A 21780-nucleotide genomic window follows, 5' to 3' on the forward strand; every position below is an offset into this window, starting at 1 on the left:
AAGATGATAATAATATAAACAGCCTTAAGTTATTAGTGATAGACTTGTGAGAATCCGTATCACTTTCCGCCCAAATTAAAAGAGCGATATTTAAATAAAGCCCTCTCTTGCACCTCAATTCATCGCAGATGAATATGGCTCAGACAAACGTTACTGAAGATGAAAACCAGAAAACATTCACAGAACTATTCTGCTCGGTGGAATTTATGTAGGTCGAGAGCTTATATTTCTTTCAGCTCTTAATATTTTCTGTCCATTGCTGCAGATGTTCAGAACCATGTTGCTCAAGGACCACCAATCCAAGCAATCACACTGAACATAGCTCGATACCGAAAGGCGGTATACAGTGCAATGTGTGTTCAAAAACATTGGTTGTTTGATATCTGCCGTATGGTAGAGCGGTAGCTTTGACACCTCAACGGGGGATGACTTTATCAATATACGTCGTTCATTAGACAATTTACCTTTTTTTTTTTACTTTATTTAAACTCGTCATTAAAGTCGTTGCTCTACTGGTGAAGATCAGTCAGAGAAGTAAGGCAAGCTGTAAAAGAAACGTTAAGGCAACTATTCTGTCGATCGAGTTAGTTTACTAAGGTTTTCAACTTAAAATTCTTCAGTGACAACAACACTCCAAGACTGATCTTAAAACGAATCATACACGTGTAATACTTAATATCTATTGCGCCTCCAAAGGATCAGTCTTTGGCGGAAGGAGCGGTTTTTATTACCCCCCCCTCCCCCTTCATTCCCCCCTCTTTATACATCCCAGGGGAGAGTCATCATAATAACTGACTTCAAATGTGTTTACTTGAGTTTATTGTACGTAAAATTAATAATAAAACAAATTTTAACCAACGTGATCAGTACAAAAATTATAGTACATTTTTGTTGTTTCATGGGATGTTACTGACTCAGTTCACTAAACGAAAAGTCATTTTTACCTGATAAATTTAGCGAGATGACAAAACATTCAAACCCCGTTTTACCGACACCCGTTTAATACAAACACCTCGGTCTGATCACGGACAGTTTCCTTTGTCCCTGATTACAGCCTTAACATTTTCTCCAAATTCAACCCGCTTACGAACACCCATCCATGCAGACAACAGTGAAATGCACTGTTTGTGAACTTTTGGTTGTGACTTATTAGACTTCTGTTGTGAAAGAAAGATGGGATATTTGATATCACGCCAATTTGGCAGACGACGTTTTAGGTTATCCTTTATGTTCAGTGTCTTTATTAACACTGACCGCAATAAGCGTGGACAGACTTCTCGCCTTGTTGCTAGGGCTCAGATACAGCCAAGTTGTATCTTTGAGTGGAACGAAGTAGTATACCTTCAGCATAGATATACCGTGCCTTCCTTTTATTAATATGCATAAGTGCATTCCTTATACTTATAAGTGTCTAGTCAGTTCTTTTTTCATATGATAATAAATTGTATAGTCCTTCCTGGATACTAATAAGTGAATAGCCTTTTTTATGTTAATCACTGTACTTTTCAAGCTGTGCCTTGGCTTGCCCGCTCTCTTCTAACCCTGACTGCCCTGACTGCCTCAAGTAAAATCTATAGTGTGTTCGATCAAAATAAAAGCGGCATGTCTTAAACGCGCGTGGGAACAACTGATACGTATTTAATGCACGAGTTATAATCCAAGTTAGGGTTGTTTTCTTTCTATTTGAAGCTTTAAGTAAATCCATCACCTGCTTTGCTTTTGGTTAACACTGTAAAGAATGAAGTTACCAAGCGCTTAAATAATTAATTCACACAATATAGACACTGTGGGGAAATACTGTGTGGAACATTCGACTGGTTACAGTGCAGTGAAATGGCAGTCAGCGGACATGCAAATTTTGATTATACCCTACTACTAGTTGGGGATTTTTTTACGATATGGTTTTAAGCATTTACGAGCTGTTTCACTTTTTGCCCCCCATAACAGAGAAGAAAATTATAACCGTTGTTGCCATCACGACTATACCTTTGTACAGCCATCTGACCTCAAGTTGGTTATTAACGCATATAACGCTCGCCTGGGAAAATGGTGATTGCTCAAGCTTGTAAACTTCGCAGCTTGTGTTCTCTCTTCAGTTATTAAAATTTTCTGTCAAATTAATGCAATATAAGGTGTGAAACGTCAAGCTCGCAATAGACAGGCAACATGAAAAGTCATTAAAATCGCACGTCGAGTCAGTCACCTGAGCCTGGCCGATAGGCTACATCATAGTTCTAGGTTAGCTTGAACAACAACAAAACGTTTCTGAACCACCGGGAATTTTGTCTGGCCCGACAAAGACGCGCGTACAGTTTTTCGGCAGTTCCCGTGAACCGCAAACGTCAAGAACTCACGTGACCAGGGCCTTGTCGTCAGATTTGCGGTTTGAGGTTCACGTTTGTACGATTAGACCACGCACCGGAGATAAGTGGTTTATCTCAAGGTTTTTTGCATCCAAAAACATCACAGTTCCACGTTTAATAAGAAGAAATATGACTGTCTAGACACTGTCTAGAGCTCTTTTCCTTATTGATTATCGAATTCTATGTCAAAAATAGTTCAAATAATTTTGAAGGCAATTTCTTAGCTAAAATAGAAGTAAGTGGATGATTGAATGAAAACAAACATGGCAGCCGCGAGCTACCACCCGCAAATCATAAGCACCTAATAACGGCAGACAAGTAACGTGAAACCGTTGAGCGCAAAAAGCAGTTTGTCGTTTGGAGTAAGATGACCAAACCTCAATCTTAAGGTTTCTATTAATGAAAACACCCGGCCCCAGTTGTTCCAAAGCTGGATAGCGCTATCCATTGGATAAATCACTATTCAGCGGATAAGTATTTGGGAAATCCACTGGATAGAGAATTATCCATCAGATAGCGCTATCCACCTTTTGAACTACTGGAGCCAGAAGAATTACCGCGGATCCAACCTTGCGTTATAAGTGAGAAACACCGCCCCCCCCCCCCCCCCCTTCCCCCCCCGGCGGTGGGCGAATCATATCCTTTCCACCCAACTAAATTAAGTGATGGCTGAATAAAGTCGTCACTTACCTAATAGCTTATGACATTTCCGTTTTAGAATATATTGGGGTATCAGTTATAGTTTTGTTAAATATAATTAGCTAGATTTGCCGTTTAAGGAAAGGAATAAATTGTTGTTGTTATAATTGTATTTACAGATTTTCACCACACAAAATTATATCTTTCTCAAAATCTCAGCCTGGGGTTTATTCTTAAAGTATTCTTAAGATTTCGCAAATTTCAGCCTCGATATTCTTATAAATTATATTCTTATGGAGAAAAGGAGTGTATTAGCATATTGAAAATTATGTGCGAATCATCAATAACACACCACTCAATCCAAAAGAGCAATACTAAATAAAGCCCTCACGTACACCTCGTTTCATCACAGAGAAATATGGCACTGACAAACTTTACTGAAGATGAAAACCAGAAAACATTCATAGAACTGTTCTGCGCGGTGGAGTTTATTAGAGCTGTAGATAGCGAGCTTATCTTTCTCTCAGCTATAAATATTTTTCTTTCCATCACTGCATTTCTGGGGAACACTCTGATCCTAGTTGCCCTATACAAGGAAACTTCACTTCATCCGCCGTCCAAACTTCTGTATCGTAACCTGGCGATAACTGATCTCTGTGTTGGTATCATTGTGGAGCCAGTGGCTGTGACTTATTGGACTTCTGTTGTGAAAGAAAGATGGGATATTTGCTATTATTCACTTCGGACAGGAACTTTCTCAGGTTATACTTTGTGTGTAGTGTCTGCATTAACATTGACTGCAATAAGCGTGGACAGACTTCTCGCCTTGTTGCTGGGGCTCAGATACAGACAAGTTGTAACTTTGGGAAGAATGAGTATAACTGTGTTAGGTTTTTGGATTTTGTCCATCGTTGGTGCATCTACCATTATTTGGAGTCTATTTATAAACACATGGTATCTACGCATAGTTACAGCTTTTTGTGTAGTCACTATAATCTTCGCTTACACAAAAATTTTCTGTACTCTGCGTCATAACCAAATTCATGTTCAGAGCCATGTTGCTCAAGGACAACCGAGCCAAGCAATTCCACTGAACCTAGCTCGATACAGAAAGGCAGTCTACAGTGCACTGTGGGTACAGGGAACATTTGTTGTTTGTTATCTGCCGTTTACTATAGCGGTCGCTTTGATGCCTCAAAGAGGGATACCTATATCTGCATATCGTGCTTGGCATTTTACGATTACCTTAGTTTATTTAAACTCGTCTTTAAATCCCTTGCTGTACTGTTGGAAGATCAGTGAAGTAAGACAAGCTGTGAAAGAAACATTAAGGCAACTCTTCGGTCGATCGAGTTAGTGTATTATGCTTTTCAGCTGAAAAATCATACTCTTAAATAACTACAAGTACTCGTTTTCTTTTTCCATGTCTTATCAACTGACGTTTAATTAGGCGAACTTGTTTTAGCAAAGCGAGAACCTGAAACTTTAGCCGTTTTTTTTTTTTTTTCGTCGGTCTTCCCCAAATGGTCGGCCATGGTCCCAGATGTTCCTAGCGGAGACCGAGGAAACTGGGGATAACAATCGTGACGACTTCCGTTGTAATAATAATAATAATAATAATAATAATAATAATTAACAATGATAATAATTAATAATAATAATAAATAATAATTTTATTCAACTTTAAAAAATATGTACATAATTTACAGAAATATTTGGAGTAAGAATTAAGCACTATATAACATTAAGAATAGTATAAATTGATAAAAGTAGCAATCACTGTGTCAATAACGATTTCACAAATACATTCCTTGCGGCTCAGATGCGGTCACTAACTCTTGCAGGCAGTCCAGAGTTTTAAATTAAGTCATTACCAATCCGTCTCTGATATCAAAAGGAAAAACAAGTTAAAAAGAATAATAATAATAATAATAATAATAATATTCATTGCTTTTATTGCGCATTTTAACATTGAAAAATATGATCAAATGCGCATAACATTCGAATAAGACTAAAACAAAAGATATATTACCTACTCTCTATATACTAAAGCTTAATCATTTGTTACATTTCCGTCCTAATAGGTAATTTAGCTCATAACAAGTAAGAAGTAAAAATAGAAGATAAAAGTAGAAAATAAAAACCATAGATAGCTCAAGACAGGGCGCTATAGGCCTCTTTAAAATAGTGCGTCTTAATGAGTCTCTTAAACATATCCAAAATCATTCTCTTTCCCAATGTAGTCCAGTAAACCGTTCCATATCTTTGGAGCAGTTGCAGTACATGATCTCTGTCCCTAGCTAAGAGTGCATTTGAACTTAGCGACAGGGTCTTGCAAAATAACGCACACATTACTCTGCAGGTTAGAGGAAGAACATCGTTTAATATTTATGAGATTACTTAAATACGCAGGCCCCAGATTGTGAATAGCCTTGAAAGAGATCGCAGCGATTTTATAGCAAATTCGGAACTTCACCGGTAACCAATGCAGTGGAAGCAGCACTAGGGTAATGTGTAAGTATCTGGGTGTATGGGTGATAAGTCGCGCTGCGGATTTCTGAAGACGTTGCAATTTGGAAAGATACACAGCTGGTACACCATAGAGAAGAACGTTGAAAATTATAAATGCGTGCCATGATCACGCCTTGTACAATGAGCCGTTTGGTGTAAGCAGGCGTCAAGAACTTTCTTATTTGTCTGATATTATGTAGGTGATAGTAGATGGATTGTCAAGTTGTGAAACCCGGGAGTGGAGCACGTTCGTGTTTTGGACCTCGGAATCATTCCTAATCATTCCTAGCCTGTGTAGCGGGCGCTTGGAAGTAGTGGGCGAAAGAAAGAAAAGGCGCGCGCGAGGGAGACACGCGAGAGGTGAGGGAGCAGTGGAAAAGCAGTCAGCGCACAAATTTTTATATACCCTACTACTAGCCGAAGTTTCTTTCCGCTATGGTTTTAAGCATTTACGAAGTTTTTCACTTAGTTGCTTCCCATAACAGGCACAAAAATTAAAACCATTGTTGCTATTATTACTTATACCTTTTTTCGGCTATCTGACCTCAAGTTGGTTAATATAATGCATATGACGCTCGCCTGGGCGGGAAAATGGTTCGATGATGACTTAAGCTTATAAAACTAACAGTTTGTGTTAATGGAATTTTCTGCCAAATTACTCATACGTCAAGCTTTTAATGTACAGGCAACATGAAAAGCCATTAATTAAAAATCTTCCGTCCAGTTCGTTTCACCTGAGCCTGCATGGCACATGCAGGCTGCATCATAGTTTGAAGTTAGCTTTGAACACTACAAAACTTCTCTGAACCCCTGTCTGGCCCGACAAAGAAGTGCGTACTGTTTTCTGACTCACTGCAGCTTTTTAACATCAGGTGACAGAAACACGATGATAAAGATATAAACAGCCTTAAGTTATTAGTGATAAACTTGTGCGAATCATATCACTTTTCGCTCAAATTAAAAGAGCGATATTTAAATAAAGCCCTCACTTGCGCCTCATTTGATGATGATGATGATGATGATGATGATGATAAACTTTTTTTCAGTGTCAGGTCTTCTAGCTGGCCATGTAAGGCCTACTAACAGGGGACACTAAATTAAAATACTATCAGCTCTAACTAATTAATATAAAAAAATAGTTACAAAGAATAAAATTTACAAAAATATACATCCTAAAAAAATGTCGAGAAAACGCATTCGGATTTTTCATATAAAATAATACTTATTGATTAAGAGGTGTTCTTTTTGTCTAGAAAATGTCATTTATGTACAACATAGAAAGCAGTTTTTACAGCCCTCTGTTTCAAGATCTGCCTTACGAATTTTCTTTTTAAAGCTGTAAATTGATTCTGCGTTTTTTACATTCTTGCTTAGTTGAGACCATATTACTGGGCCCACGTATCTCAGGCTATGTCTCCCGTGAGTTTATGTGTTGTATCGAGGGATAAAAATGTCACCAGAATTTCTGAGCCCTTAGCGAGGTTTATCTAGCTTAAAAATGTCCTTTATGTACGGAGGGTATATATTGTACTTTGCCTTATACATAATTATGGCTATATCCTGCAATCAGCGACAGCCTATAGCTAGTGTCGTGAGTATAGCTTTTCTCAAGAGCTTATCGTATGAACTTCTCGTATCGCAGTAGACGGCTCTTAACGCTCGCTCTTGTACTCGCTTCATCTTTCTGCTATCCGACGCCCGACAGAAATGCCACACTGTATGACAGTATGTAATTTGAGGCATTATGAAAGAAATAAAAATCTTAAGTTTGGCTGATAATGTTAACATGTTTCTAAGCCTCATTAAAACTCCAATCTTCCTAGATGTGTTTTTACATACCTCTCCAATATGCCTACTAAAATTCAAATGTTCGTCAATGGTCACTCTCAGTAATTTCATTTCAGAGTGACTCGATATCAATATACCATATTTATACTGACAAAAATCATCGTTCAATGTTTTGGGTGTAAATTTCCCGAAAGAGTTCTCCTCACTGGAGCAATATCAATATGTAAAAGGTTTTCAAAAGTTTCACAGTGGTGTGAAGCTAAGCCGGATGTGCGGCATGTCTCTCCTTGCAATAACGTTTTGAGTATTGACACTCGTTTTGTATTCCAAACGAAAAAGTAGCATAACAGCACCACCGCCTTTGACAACAAAACTTTTCACCAAGCCCCATGGGCTCCAAGCAAGCGAAACTCAACGCTACTAAGAGCGTTCTTGTTTATCCAAAGACTGTTGCGAATCTAGAAGTAGCAAGAGAGACGTCCTTTTGCGTGCGTTAGTTGAAAGGTATTGGAGAAAGGTAACAAAAGAGGCGAAAAGGAAGGAACATATATCTCGAAAGAGAGAGGTGGGAAAACTGTTTCGATCCCTGTGCTTAGTTATTTGGGTTTTATGTAGAAATACAAGAACACGTGATTAATCATAGGAAATATCATATTTTCTTAAATCGTCTGTTCCTGTTGATCTCACTTTCTTGCATGTATTTAGCTAATTGTGTGTTGTTAGTATACAGCAGTATACACCTATTTCAATTAAGGTTGCTTCAGAGAAGAATGATGCATGATCTGTGTTTCATAGCCCGCGGTGCATTATCGTAACAAGTCTAGTAAATTATGTGCCCGCAACGAGCCTAGAAACCTAGGAGGCAAACGCTGCTGACGCTTCTATGCTATGTCAGCAGAATGTTAAGACAATTTATTTCAAAACACTGAATCCTAGGCCTTTTAATTTAAGACAGTGATTTGAGGTTAGGTTTTTCTCTGTGGTAATAGGCAAATGTTGCAAATTTTTAACGAGTTGGCTTGGCTCTTGCACGTGGGAATTTTGGATGGAGATTAAAAAGGATCAAATTCAAGACGTTTGTTGAACAACAATAAATAACTTAACATTACGTGTTTATCTACTTTTGAAGCATTTTTTAAAAATCTGAATTTAAAAAAAAAGAATAGCGTTGATTTGCTTTTTTGAAATAACCAGCATTATGGCACATGCAAAAACGCATCTGAATCATCTGTTTAAGACGAAAATGGTTCATTTCGCTACCCCATCTAAGGGCCTGTTTACATGGAGTGGGGGACCCCGGTCTAGTGGGGTTGGTTTCTTTTGTTTTCAAGTTCTGGGGGACACAAAACAAAAGAAACCTACCCCACTAGACCGGGGTCCCCCACTCCATGTAAACAGGCCCTAAGACAAGAGACTTTATTTAATAACTCTGATTCATTTCGTTTTGCATACAGAATTGAGTAATTTTCTCAAACTGAAATCATGGAGCTACAACTTTTGGTGGAAGAAATTGTTGGCACCACATATAAAGACCGCTCACCGTCAACTCCATCCACACTCTTTAAAAGGCTTCGGATACAAAAAAACACCCTGTCCAAGACGCTAAATAGTGAAATTGTGTACCATGTTTAAGACTAAAGACCCTGATAACTATACCCTGTTCAGGGGCACATACCCCTCTAGGCCAAATAAGGGAGTGCACCCCCCGGTGTAAACCAAACAAGTTGGTATGTTTAGACTGTTAAGGCTTCTTGTCTTCATACTTGGCAGGACTAGCTCTTTCTCGATCAAGTAGAAGGGAAAAGAGGCTCTGCTCACAGGATGGCAGAGCCGATGATTATTAAGTTCGAGGAAATATAAGAGCTGTCAGGGGTCTAGAACGTAACTAAGTACGCATCTACAGGGGAGAGGGAGAGGAAATTAATAGATCTCAGTTCCTTATGTATATAGTTCTAAAAAAATGGCGTTTATTTCCTTAGGTTTTTCTAGAAATGTTTGTTATTCGCTTATAACAAAGCCGAAAACAGGGCTCAGGCAATTGAACATATCTGGGCGGATTGATTGGACTCCATGTCTTAAAAGTAGCGCGTGGGAACAACCGATACAAAATTAATGCACGAGTCATATTATAATAAGGTTTGTTTTCTGTCCATTTGAAGCTTTAAGTTATAAGCAAATAATAACATCACCTGCTTTGCTTTTGCTTAGTATTGCAATAATTCAGTAAAACAGGAAGAGAATTAAATTGCCATGCCCTTAGATAATTAGTTTACACAGTATAGATATTGGGAAAAACTCTTGAAAGTAGATGCAGTGCAGTGAAATGGCAGTGAGCGGACAAATCTTAATATACCCTACTACTAGCCGAGGATTCTTTCTGGTGTGAATTTTAAGCATTTACGAAGTTTTTCACTTAGTTGCCTCACATAACAGGCACAAAACTTAAAACCATTGTTGCTATCACTAATTATACCTTTTTTCCGCTATCTGACCGCAAGTTGGTTAATAATGCATATAACACTCGCCTGAGCGGGAAAATGATTCGATGATGACTCAAGCTTATAAACTTAACAGTTTGTGTTAATGGAATTTTCTGTCAAATTACTCATACGTCAAGCTTTTAATGGACAGACAACATGAAAAGCCATTAAAATCTTCCGTCCAGTTCGTTTCACCTGAGCCTGGCACATGCAGGCTGCATCATAGTTCGAAGTTGGCTTGAACAACTACAAATTAAACTTTTCTAAAACCCCGTCTAGCCCGACAAAAAAGTGCGTACTGTCTTCTGACTGACTGCAGCTTTTTACCATAAGCTGACAGATACACGATGATATTTATATAAACAGCCTTAAGTTATTAGTGATAAACTTGTGAGAATCATATCACTTTCCCTCAAAATTAAAAGAGTGATATTTAAATAAAGCCCTCACTTGCACCTCATTTCATCGCAGATGAATATGGCTCAGACAAACGTTACTGAAGATGAAAACCAGAAAACATTCATGGAACTGTTCTGCTTGGCGGAATTTATCAGAGGTGTAGATGGCGAGCTTATATTTCTTTCAGCTCTTAATATTTTTCTTTCCATTACTGCATTTCTGGGGAACACTCTGATCCTAGTTACCCTACACAAGGAAACTTCACTTCATCCGCCGTCCAAACTTCTGTATCGTAACCTAGCGATAACTGATCTCTGTGTTGGTATCATTTTGGATCCTTTGGCTGTGACTTATTTGACTTCTGTTGTAAAGGAAAGATGGGATATTTGCCATTACTCACATTTTGCAGAAGTTTTCTCAGGTTATACTTTGTGTGTAGTGTCTTTAGTAACACTGACTGCAATAAGTGTGGACAGACTTCTCACCTTGTTGCTTGGGCTCAGATACAGACAAGTTGTAACTTATAGAAAAACATGTATAACTGTAATTAATTTATGGATTTTTTCCATCGTCGGTGCATCTACTATCTTTTGGAATCGTCTTTTAACTTCATGGTGTCAATACATAATTTTAGCTCTGCGTCTAATCACCACAATCTTCGCTTACGAAAAAATTTTCTTTTCTCTGCGTCATAATCGAATTCATGTTCAGAACCATGTTGCTCAAGGACAACCGAGCCAAGCAATCACACTGAACATAGATCGATACGGAAAGGCGGTGTACAGTGCAATGTGGGTGCAGGGAACATTGGTTGCATGTTATTTGCCGTTTGGTATAGTGGTAGCTTTGACACCTCAACAAGGGATGACTTTATCGGTATACCTCGTTAGACGATTTACTGTTTCTTTACTCTATTTAAACTCGTCATTAAACCCGTTCATGTACTGTTGGAAGATCAGGGAAGTAAGGCAAGCTGTAAAAAAAAACGTTAAGGCAACTATTCTGTCGATCGAGTTAGTTTACTATGGTTTTCAACTTAAAATTCCTCAGTGCCAAAAACACTAGACTGTCCTTAAAACGAATCATACACATGTATAATATTTAATGTCTATTGCGCCTCAAAAGGTTCAGTCTTTGGCAGAAAGAGCGGTATTTATTAACCCCCCTCCACTATCCCCCCTCTTTTATACATCTCAGGGAAAAGTAATCTTAATAAATGAATTCATATGTATTTGCTTGAGTTTATTGTACGTAAAGTTAACAACAAAACAAGTTTTAACTAACGTGATCAGTACAAAAATTAAAGTACATTTTTGTTGTTTCATGGGATTTTACTGGCTCAGTTCACTTAACGAAGAGTCATTTTTATCTGATAAATTTAGAGAGATGACAAAACATTCAAACCCCGCTTCTTTTTAATAATGATAGCATTAAGCAATTGACCACACTTTCTATGGGTTTACCGGCGTAATAACCCACGCGGGATGTTGGGAGAACACGAGAAAAGTTTGTAAATCACCAGCCGAAGGCGAGTGATTTACAAGCTTTTCGAATGTTCTCCGAACATCCCAAGTGGGTTATCATGCCGGTAAACCCATAGAAAGTGTGGTCTATTGCTTAATGCTATCACTATTGCTTTTTATCAAATAACTTTGAGTAAAACTATGAGTTTACCGGCACAATAAACCATAAGTTTTTGTCCAATCAGAACGCGCGTACTATCTTTACTTAGTTATTTTATAAAATCAGTAATAATAATATGAAATAATCTTTACAGAGGAAGCTCTAGTCACATTTAGTGGTTTTCAGGGAGGTCCACACCCAGATTAAAAAATATGAGAACTACTAATTCCAATCAGTCTTAAAAATTTAACTATTGCTCAAATATAAAAAGTTAACGGATAAAAAGTTAAAAGGGCAAGAAGGCTAAACAACTAAAAGAAAGGCTAAGTAAAAAAAATATACAACCAAACTAAAAGATTAACTATCATTCAAATACAAAGGCTTTCGACTAAAATATTTGGCTCTTAGGTTGCGCTTTAAAATTTTCCATGGTATGGCTTTCCTTAAAAGATTGGGGAGACTTGCCCAGTCACTAATGCATCTATATAACTCGTTCTTTAGATCATAACCCCTTCCACATTGTGGACTGTACACCGTAATTTTTAGGGAGTTATTATAACTCCAAAAATGGAGTAAACATTTTAGGTACAGGATAACCCCTTTTTTGGGGTTATTTTAACTCCTAATTTAACTCCGAATTTGGGGTCATTTTTACTCCTGAAAAAGAGTTCTTTTTACTCCCACTCTGGAGTTAAAATTACTCCGAAATGGGGTTATTTGTACTCCTGACATGGGTTGTTTTTACTCTTTTTGGAGTTAATTTAACTCTGAAAGTGGAGTAAAAATTTTAGGTACAGGATAACTCCTTTTTTGGGGTTATTTTAACTCCTCAATATCTGGGGTCACTTTTACTCCTGAAAAAGAGTTCTTTAAACTCCTTTTTGGAGTTAAAGTAACTCCACGAAAAATAACTCCACTGTAAGGAGTTAAATTAGCCCCACTAGAGGAGTTATTATAACTCCCTGAAAATTACAGTGTACGTTTGACCTTTGCGTTAACCTGAAACCTTTCCATGTTCCCTTATGCGCCTGGTTATGAAGCAGGGAAATGTGTGTGGTGAACTAGCGGACAATCACCAAAGAGAAGGTTCTTCTCGTAAACAATACCGTACGGGAAAAAAGAGGAGAAGTGGAATTTACCCATTCTTGTATCCCCAAGGACGCATCCTACCAGCAGAGTCTTTCTTTCGCTTGCTTGATTTTAGCGTATTCTAGAAAGACTGCACCATTTGAGTAAGATCTTTTTGACCATGCGCTGATCGTTGCTAGGATACAGTTCCGAACACAGGCCTAAAGCCGTACGCTGAGTACAGCAGGCTCAGTTATGATCAGAGGTTTATCAACTGAAACGAATGCTCGCATTAGAAAAACCAGTTTGACGAGGGAAAACGTGATTGACTAGTCCAAACGTTCTTTGACGCGATTCGGGCAAAGCCTCTTTTTCTCTAGCTCTTCCTCGATCAAGTAGAAGCGAAAAAGAGGCTCTGCTCAGAGGATGGCAAAGCTGTTGATTATTAAGTTCGAAGAAATATGAGAACTGTCAGGGGTCTAGAACGTAACTAAGTACGCATCTACAGGGGAGAGGGAGAGGAAGCTAATAGATCTCAGTTCCCTAAAAAAAAAAAAAAAAATTATGTAGTGCTACAAAAATGGTATTTAGTTCCGTGGGTTTTCCTAGAAACGTTAGTTGTTCGCTTATAGTAAAGCCGAAAATTGAGCTCAGGTAATTGAACATGTATGGGCGGATTGATTGGACTCCCTGTCTTGAAAGTAGCGCGTGGGAACAACTGATACAAGATCAATACACGTGTCACAATCCAGCCTAATTAAGGTTTTTACGTTGATTTCTGTCTATTTGAAGCTTTAAGTTATAACCAAGTCAAAGACATCACCTGCTTTGCTTTTGGTTAACAGTGCAATAATTCAGGAAAACAGGAAGAACTACGAATTAAGTCACCATGCGCTCAGATAATTATATATTAGTATTAGTTTGCACAATATAGATATGGGAAATGACAGTCGATCGACTCCTGATAATTGGAACCTTCAAGGGAAATAGAAACAAGTTCGAATTATCGGGAGTTCGAGTTATTGTGGGTAAAATTATATAGAAAACGATCTGAAGGGAAATGAAAATTGCCCCGAGTTAGCGGGAAGTTCGAGTTATAGAGGGTTGCCAGGAGTCGACCGTATTAAAACAGCTGTGTATTATTATGGAAATCACGTACTTGCGAGAATAGCTTGCAAGTAAATGTAATGCGGTGAAATGGCAGTCAGCGGACAAATATTAATATACCCTATACTAATAGAAGCCGAGGTTTCTTTCCGGAATGGTTTTTAGCATTTAAGAAGTTTTTCACTTAGTTGTCTCCCATAACAAAAACATAAAATCAAAACCATTTTTGCTATCACTAATTAATTATACCGCTTTTCGGCTATCTGCCTCAAGTTGGTTAATAATGCATATGACACTCACCTGTAATGTACACTAAGTTGCTATACGTCAACCTTGCAATGGACAGGTAAGACGTGCGTACTGTTTTCTGCAGACTGCGAATCATCAATATTACTTTCCACTCAACTGATCTAAAAGAGCGATATGTAAATCATGATAAAGCCCTGACGTACACCTCGTTTCATCGATCACATCCGAGAAATATGGCACTGACAAACTTAACTGAAGATGAAAACAAGAAAACATTCATAGAACTGTTCTGCTCGGCGGAGTTTATTAGAGGTGTAGATAGCGAGCTTATATTTCTTTCAGCTCTAAATATTTTTCTTTCCATTACTGCATTTCTGGGGAACACTCTGATCCTAGTTGCTCTACACAGGGAAACTTCACTTCATCCGCCGTCCAAACTCCTGTATCGTAACCTGGCGATAACTGATCTCTGTGTTGGTATCATTGTGGAGCCTTTGTATGTGACAAATTGGACTTCTGTCGTGAAAGAAAGATGGGATATTTGCTATTATTCACTTCGGACAGCAGCTTTCTCAGCTGATACTTTGTGTGTAGTGTCTGCATTAACATTGACGGCAATAAGCGTGGACAGACTTCTCGCCTTGTTGCTGGGGCTCAGATACAGACAAGTTGTAACTTTGAGAAGAACGGGTATGACTGTGATAGGTTTTTGGATTTTGTCCATCGTTGGTGCGTCTACTTTTATTTGGAATCTACTTATTTTCACATGGTATCAATACATGGTTGCAGCTTTTTGTCTAGTCACTACAATCTTCGCTTACACAAAAATTTTCTGTACTCTGCGTCATAACCAAATTCATTTTCAGAACCATGTTGCTCAAGGACAACCGAGCCAAGCAATTCCACTGAACATAGCTCGATACAGAAAGGCAGTCTACAGTGCACTGTGGGTGCAGGGAACATTTGTTGTTTGTTATCTGCCGGTTACTATAGCGGCCGCTTTGATGCCTCAAAGAGGGATACCTATATCTGCATATCGTGCTTGGCATTTTACGGCTACTTTAGTTTACTTAAACTCGTCTTTAAATCCCCTGCTTTACAGTTGGAAGATCAGTGAAGTAAGAGAAGCTGTAAAAGAAACATTAAGGCAACTCTTCTGTAGATCGAGTTAGTTTATTATGCTTTTCAGCTGAAAAATCACACTGTTAAATAACACAAGTACTCGTTTTCCTTTGTCATGTCTTATCAACTGCGGTTTGATTGGTCAAACTTGCTTTAGCAGAGCGAGAATCTAAAACTTCAGCCGTTTTTTTTCCGTCGATCTTCCTCAAGTGGTCAGCCATGGTCCCAGAGGTTCCTAGCGGAGACCGAGGAAACTGGGGATAACAATCGTGACGACTTCCGTTGCAATAATAATAATAGTAATAATAATATTCATTGCTTTTATTGCGCATTTTAACATTGAAAAATATGATCAAATGCGCTTAACACTAGAATAAGACTAAAACAAAAGATATATTACATACTCTCTATATACTAAAGCTTAAGCAGTTGTTACATTTCCTTCCTAATAGGCAATTTAGCATAACTCATAACAAGTGAGAAGTAAAAACAGAAGATTAAAGTAGAAATTAAAAAACCACGATAGCTCAAGACAGGTCGCTTTAGGCCTCTTTAAAATAGTGCCTCTTAATAATATCCAAAATCATTCTCTTTCCTAATATGGTCCGGTAAACCGTTCCATATCTTTGGAGCAGCTGCAGTAAAGGATCTGTCCCCAAAAGTGCATTTGAACTTAGCGATGGGGTCTTGCAAAATAACGCCCACATTACTCCGCAGGTTAGAGCAAGAACATCGTTTAATATTTATGAGATTACTTAAATACGCAGGCCCCGGATTGTGAATAGCCTTGAAAGAGATCACAGCGATTTTATGGCAAATTCGGAACTTCACCGGTAACCAATGCAGTGCAAGCAGCACAAGGGTAATGTGAAAGTATCTGGGTGTATGGGTGTTAAGTCGCGCTGCGGAATTCTGAAGACGTTGCAATTTGGAAAGATGCACAGCTGGTACACCATAGAGAAGACCGTTGCAATAATAAATTCATGCCATGATCATGCCTTATACAAGCCGTTTGGTGGAAGCAGGCGTCAAGAATTTCCTAATTTATCTGATATTATGCAGGTGATAACAGATTGATTAACAAGTCGCGAAACCCGGGAGTCGGAACACGTTCGTGTTTTGGACCTCGGAATCATTCCTAATCATTCCTAGCCTGTGTAGCAGGCGCTTGGAAGTAGTGGGCGAAAGAAAGAACGGGCGCGCGCGAGGGAGACACGCGAGGGGTGAGGGAGTAGTGGAAAAGCAGTCAGCGCACAAATTTTTATATACCCTACTACTAGCCGAGGTTTCTTTCCGCTATGGTTTTAAGCATTTACGAAGTTTTTCAGTTAGTTGCTTCCCATAACAGGCACAAAAATTAAAACCGTTGTTGGTATCATTAATTATACCTTTTTTCGGCCATCTGACCTCAAGTTGGTTAATAATGCATATAACGCTCGCCTGGGCGGGAAAATGATTCGATGATAACTTAAGTTTATAAACTTAACAGTTCGTGTTATTGGAATTTTCTGCCAAATTACTCATACGTCAAGCTTTTAATGTACAGGCAACATGAAAAGCCATTAATTAAAAATCTTCGTACAGTTCGTTTCACCTGAGCCTGCATGGCACATGCAGGCTGCATCATAGTTTGAAGTTAGCTTTGAACACTACAAAACTTCTCTGAACCCACGTCTCGCCCGACAAAGAAGTGCGTACTCTTTTCTGACTGACTGCAGCTTTTTAACATCAGCTGACAGAAACACGATGATAATGATATAAACAGCCTTAAGTTATTAGTGATAGACTTGTGAGAATCATATCACTTTCCGCCCAAATTAAAAGAGCGATATTTAAATAAAGCCCTCACTTGCGCCTCATTTCATCGCAGATGAATATGGCTGAGACAAACGATACAGAAGATGAAAACCAGAAAATATTCACAGAACTATTCTGCTCGGTGGAATTTATGTAGGTGGCAATCGAGCTTATGTTTCTTTCAGCTCTTAATATTTTCTGTCCATTGCTGCAGATGTTCAGAACCATGTTGCTCAAGGACAACCAAGCCAAGCAATCACACTGAACATAGCTCGATACCGAAAGGCGGTATACAGTGCACTGTGGGTGCAAAAACATTGGTTGTTTGATACCTGCCGTATGGTATAGGAGTAGCTTTGACACCTCAACGAGGGATGACTTTATCGGTATACGTCGTTCATTAGACAATTTACTATTTTTTTTACTTTATTTAAACTCGTCATTAAACCCGTTGCTCTACTGGTGAAGATCAGTCAGAGAAGTAAGGCAAACTGTAAAAGAAACGTTAAGGCAACTATTCTGTCGATCGAGTTAGTTTACTAAGGTTTTCAACTTAAATTTCTTCAGTGCCAACAACACTCCAAGACTGATCTTAAAACGAATTATACACGTGTAATACTTAATGTCTATGGCGCCTCCAAAGGATCAGTCTTTGGCGGAAAGAGCGGTTTTTATTACCCCCCCCCCCTCCCCCTTCATTCCCCCCTCTTTATACATCCCAGGGGAGAGTCATCATAATAACTGACTTCAAATGTATTTGCTTGAGTTTATTGTACGTAAAATTAATAATAAAACAAATTTTAACCAACGTGATCAGTACAAAAATTATAGTACATTTTTGTTGTTTCATGGGATGTTACTGGCTCAGTTCACTTAACAAAGAGTCATTTTTACCTGATAAATTAAGCGAGATGACAAAACATTCAAACCCCGTTTTACGGACACCAGTTTAATACAAACACCTCGTTCTGATAACGGACAGTTTCCTTTGTCCCTGAGGAAAGCATTAACATTTTCTCCAAATTCAACCCACTTACGGGCACCCATCCATGCGGACAATAGTGAAATGCACTGTTTATAAACTTTTCGTTGTGACTTATTAGACTTCTGTTGTGAAAGAAAGATGGGATATTTGATATCACGCCAATTTGGCAGACGACGTTTTAGGTTATCCTTTATGTTCAGTGTCATTATTAACACTGACCGCAATAATGGTGGACAGACTTCTCGCCTTGTTGCTAGGGCTAAGATACAGACAAGTTGTATCTTTGAGTGGAACGAAGTAGTATACCTTCAGCATAGATATACCTTGCCTTCCTTTTATTAATACGCATAAGTGCATTCCTTATACTTGTAAGTGTCTAGTCAGTTCTTTTTTCATATGATAATAAATTGTATAGTCCTTCCTGGATACTAATAAGTGAATAGCCTTTTTTATGTTAATCACTGTACTTTTTAAGCTGTGCCTTGGCTTGCCTGCTCTCTTCTAACCCTGACTGCCCTGACTGCCTCATGTAAAATCTATAGTGTGTTTGATCAAAATAAAAGCGGCATGTCTTAAACGCGCGTGGGCACAACTGATACGAAATTAATGCACGAGCTTTAATCCAACTTAGGGTTGTTTTCTCTCTATTTGAAGATTTAAGTAAATACATCACCTGCTTTGCTTTTGGTTAACACTGTAAAGAATGAAGTTACCAAGCGCTTAAATAATTAATTCACACAATATAGACACTGTGGGGAAATACTGCGTAGAACATTCGACTAGTTACAGTGCAGTGAAATGGCAGTCAGCGGACATGCAAATTTTAATTATACCCTACTACTAGCCGGGGTTTTTTTCCGATATGGTTTTAAGCATTTACGAGCTGTTTCACTTTTTGCCTCCCATAACAGAGAAGAAAATTAAAACCGTTGTTGCCATCACGATTATACCTTTTTACAGCCATTTGACCTCAAGTTGGTTATTAACGCATATAACGCTCGCCTGGGAAAATGGTGATGGCTCAAGCTTGTAAACTTCGGAGCTTGTGTTCTCTCTTCAGTTATTAAAATTTTCTGCCAAATTAACGCAATATAAGGTGTGGAACGTCAAGCTCGCAATAGACAGGCAACATGAAAAGTCATTAAAATCGCACGTCGAGTTAGTCACCTGAGCCTGGCCGATAGGCTACATCATAGTTCTAGGTTATCTTGAACAACAACAAAACGTTTCTGAACCACCGGGAATTTTGTCTGGCCCGACAAAGACGCGCGCACAGTTTTTCGGCAGTTCCCGTGAACCGCAAACGTCAAGAACTCACGTGACCAGGGCCTTGTCGTCAGATTTGCGGTTTGAGGTTCACGTTTGTACGATTAGACCACGCACCGGAGATAAGTGGTTTATCTCAAGGTTTTTTGCATCCTAAAACATCACAATTCCACGTTTAATAAGAAGAAATATGACTGTTTAGAGCTCTTTTCCTTTTTGATTATCGAATTCTATGTCAAAAATAGTTCAAACAATTTTGAAGGCAATTTCTTAGCTAAAATAGAAGTAAGTGGATGATTGAATGAAAACAAACATTGCAGCCGCGAGCTACCACCGGCGAATCATAAGCACCTAATAAGGGCAGACAAGTAACGTGAAACCGTTGAGCGCAAAAAGCAGTTTGTCGTTTGCAGTAAGATGACCAAACCTCAATCTTAAGGTTTCTATTAATGAAAACACCCGGCCCCAGTTGTTCCAAAGCTGGATAGCGCTAACCATTGGATAAATCACTATCCAGCGGATAAGTATTTGGGAAATCCACTGGATAGAGAATTATCCACCGAATAGCGCTATCCACCTTTTAAACTACTGGAGCCAGAAGAATTACCGCGGATCCAACCTTGCGTTATGAGTGATACACACCATCCTCCCTCTCCCCCCCCCCCCCCCCCCGCCCCCCCGGCGGTGGGCGAATCATATCCTTTCCACCCAACTAAATTAAGTGATGACTGAATAAAGCCGTCACTTACCTAATAGCTTATGACATTTCCGTTTTAGAATATGTATATTGGGGTATCAGTTATAGTTTTGTTAAATATAATTAGCTAGATTTGCCGTTTAAGGAAAGGAATAAATTGTTGTTGTTATAATTGTATTTACAGATTTTCACCACACATAATTATAGTTTTCTCAAAATCTCAGCCTGGGGTTTATTCTTAAAGTATTCTTAAGATTTCGCAAACTTCAGCCTCGATATTCTTAGAAATTATATTCTTATAGAAAAAAAGAGTGTATTTGCATATTGAAAATGGTGTGCGAATCATCAATAACACACCACTCAATCCAAAAGAGCAATACTAAATAAAGCCCTCACGTACACCTCGTTTCATCACAGAGAAATATGGCACTGACAAACTTTACTGAAGATGAAAACCAGAAAACATTCATAGAACTGTTCTGCGCGGTGGAGTTTGTTAGAGGTGTAGATACCGAGCTTATCTTTCTCTCAGCTATAAATATTTTTCTTTCCATCACTGCATTTCTGGGGAACACTCTGATCCTATTTGCCCTACACAAGGAAACTTCACTTCATCCGCCGTCCAAACTTCTGTATCGTAACCTGGCGATAACTGATCTCTGTGTTGGTATTATTGTGGAGCCTTTGTATTTGACAAATTGGACTTCTGTCTTGAAAGGGAGATGGGATATTTGCTATTATTCTTTTCGGACAGCAGCTTTCTCAGGTTATACTTTGTGTGCAGTATCTTTATTAACAGTGACTGCGATAAGCGTGGACAGACTTCTCGCCTTGTTGCTGGGGCTCAGATACAGACAAGTTGTAACTTTGAGAAGAACGAGTATAACTGTGATAGGTTTTTGGATTTTGTCCATCGTTGGTGCATCTACTATTATTTGGAATCTATTTATAACCACATGGTATCAACACATAGTTGCAGCTTTGTGTCTAGTTACTATAATCTTCGCTTACACAAAAATTTTGTGTACTCTGCGTCATCACCAAATTCATTTTCAGAACTATGTTGATCAAAGACAACCGAGCCAAGAAATTCCACTGAACCTAGCTCGATACAGAAAAGCAGTGTATAGTGCACTGTGGGTGCAGGGAACATTTGTTGCTTGTTATCTGCCGTTTACTATAGCGGTCGCTTTGACGCCTCAAAGAGGGATACCTATATCCGCATATCGTGCTCGGCATTTTACAGCTACTTTAGTGTACTTAAACTCGTCTTTAAATCCCTTGCTGTACTGTTGGAAGATCAGTGAAGTAAGACAAGCTGTGAAAGAAACATTAAGGCAACTCTTCTGTCGATCGAGTTAGTTTATTATGCTTTTCAGCTGAAAAATCATACTGATAAATCACTACATAGTACTCGTTTCCTTTTGTCATGTCTTATCAACTGCCGTTTAGTTAGTCAAACTTGCTTTAGCATAGCGAGAATCTAAAACGATAGCACGATAGCTCAAGACAGGTCGCTTTAGGCCTCTTTAAAATAGTGCCTCTTAATAATATCCAAAATCATTCTCTTTCCTAATATGGTCCGGTAAACCCTTCCATATCTTTGGAGCAGCTGCAGTAAATGATCTGTGCCCAAAAGTGCATTTGAACTTAGCGATGGGGTCTTGCAAAATAAAGCCCACATTA

General features: G+C 38.6%; 3 protein-coding genes across 3 annotated transcripts; all 3 read left to right on the plus strand.

Moving 5' to 3' along the window:
- The first annotated feature begins 3368 nt into the window (after positions 1–3368).
- Positions 3369–4359, plus strand: LOC140942149 (melanocyte-stimulating hormone receptor-like). The gene has a single exon (XM_073391118.1). It carries the CDS (start codon positions 3421–3423, stop codon positions 4357–4359), a length of 939 nt encoding a protein of 312 aa, XP_073247219.1. The 5' UTR covers positions 3369–3420.
- A 10101-nt stretch (positions 4360–14460) lies between these two features.
- Positions 14461–15423, plus strand: LOC140940093 (melanocyte-stimulating hormone receptor-like). Its single transcript, XM_073388981.1, has one exon. The coding sequence runs from the start codon at positions 14461–14463 to the stop codon at positions 15397–15399; it is 939 nt and encodes a 312-aa protein (XP_073245082.1). The 3' UTR covers positions 15400–15423.
- Positions 15424–20517: 5094 nt separating this feature from the next.
- Positions 20518–21514, plus strand: LOC140942332 (melanocyte-stimulating hormone receptor-like). The gene has a single exon (XM_073391291.1). The coding sequence runs from the start codon at positions 20518–20520 to the stop codon at positions 21454–21456; it is 939 nt and encodes a 312-aa protein (XP_073247392.1). The 3' UTR covers positions 21457–21514.
- The last annotated feature ends 266 nt before the right edge of the window (positions 21515–21780 follow it).

This window comes from Porites lutea, chromosome 6 (genome assembly GCF_958299795.1).
Source record: "Porites lutea chromosome 6, jaPorLute2.1, whole genome shotgun sequence".
Lineage (NCBI taxonomy): Eukaryota > Metazoa > Cnidaria > Anthozoa > Scleractinia > Poritidae > Porites > Porites lutea.

Excerpts from the sequence above, each read along its gene's own strand:
- LOC140940093 (XM_073388981.1), top strand. The coding sequence starts at position 14,461 with ATGGCACTGACAAACTTAACTGAAGATGAAAACAAGAAAACATTCATA.
- LOC140942332 (XM_073391291.1), top strand. The coding sequence starts at position 20,518 with ATGGCACTGACAAACTTTACTGAAGATGAAAACCAGAAAACATTCATA.
- LOC140942149 (XM_073391118.1), top strand. The coding sequence starts at position 3,421 with ATGGCACTGACAAACTTTACTGAAGATGAAAACCAGAAAACATTCATA.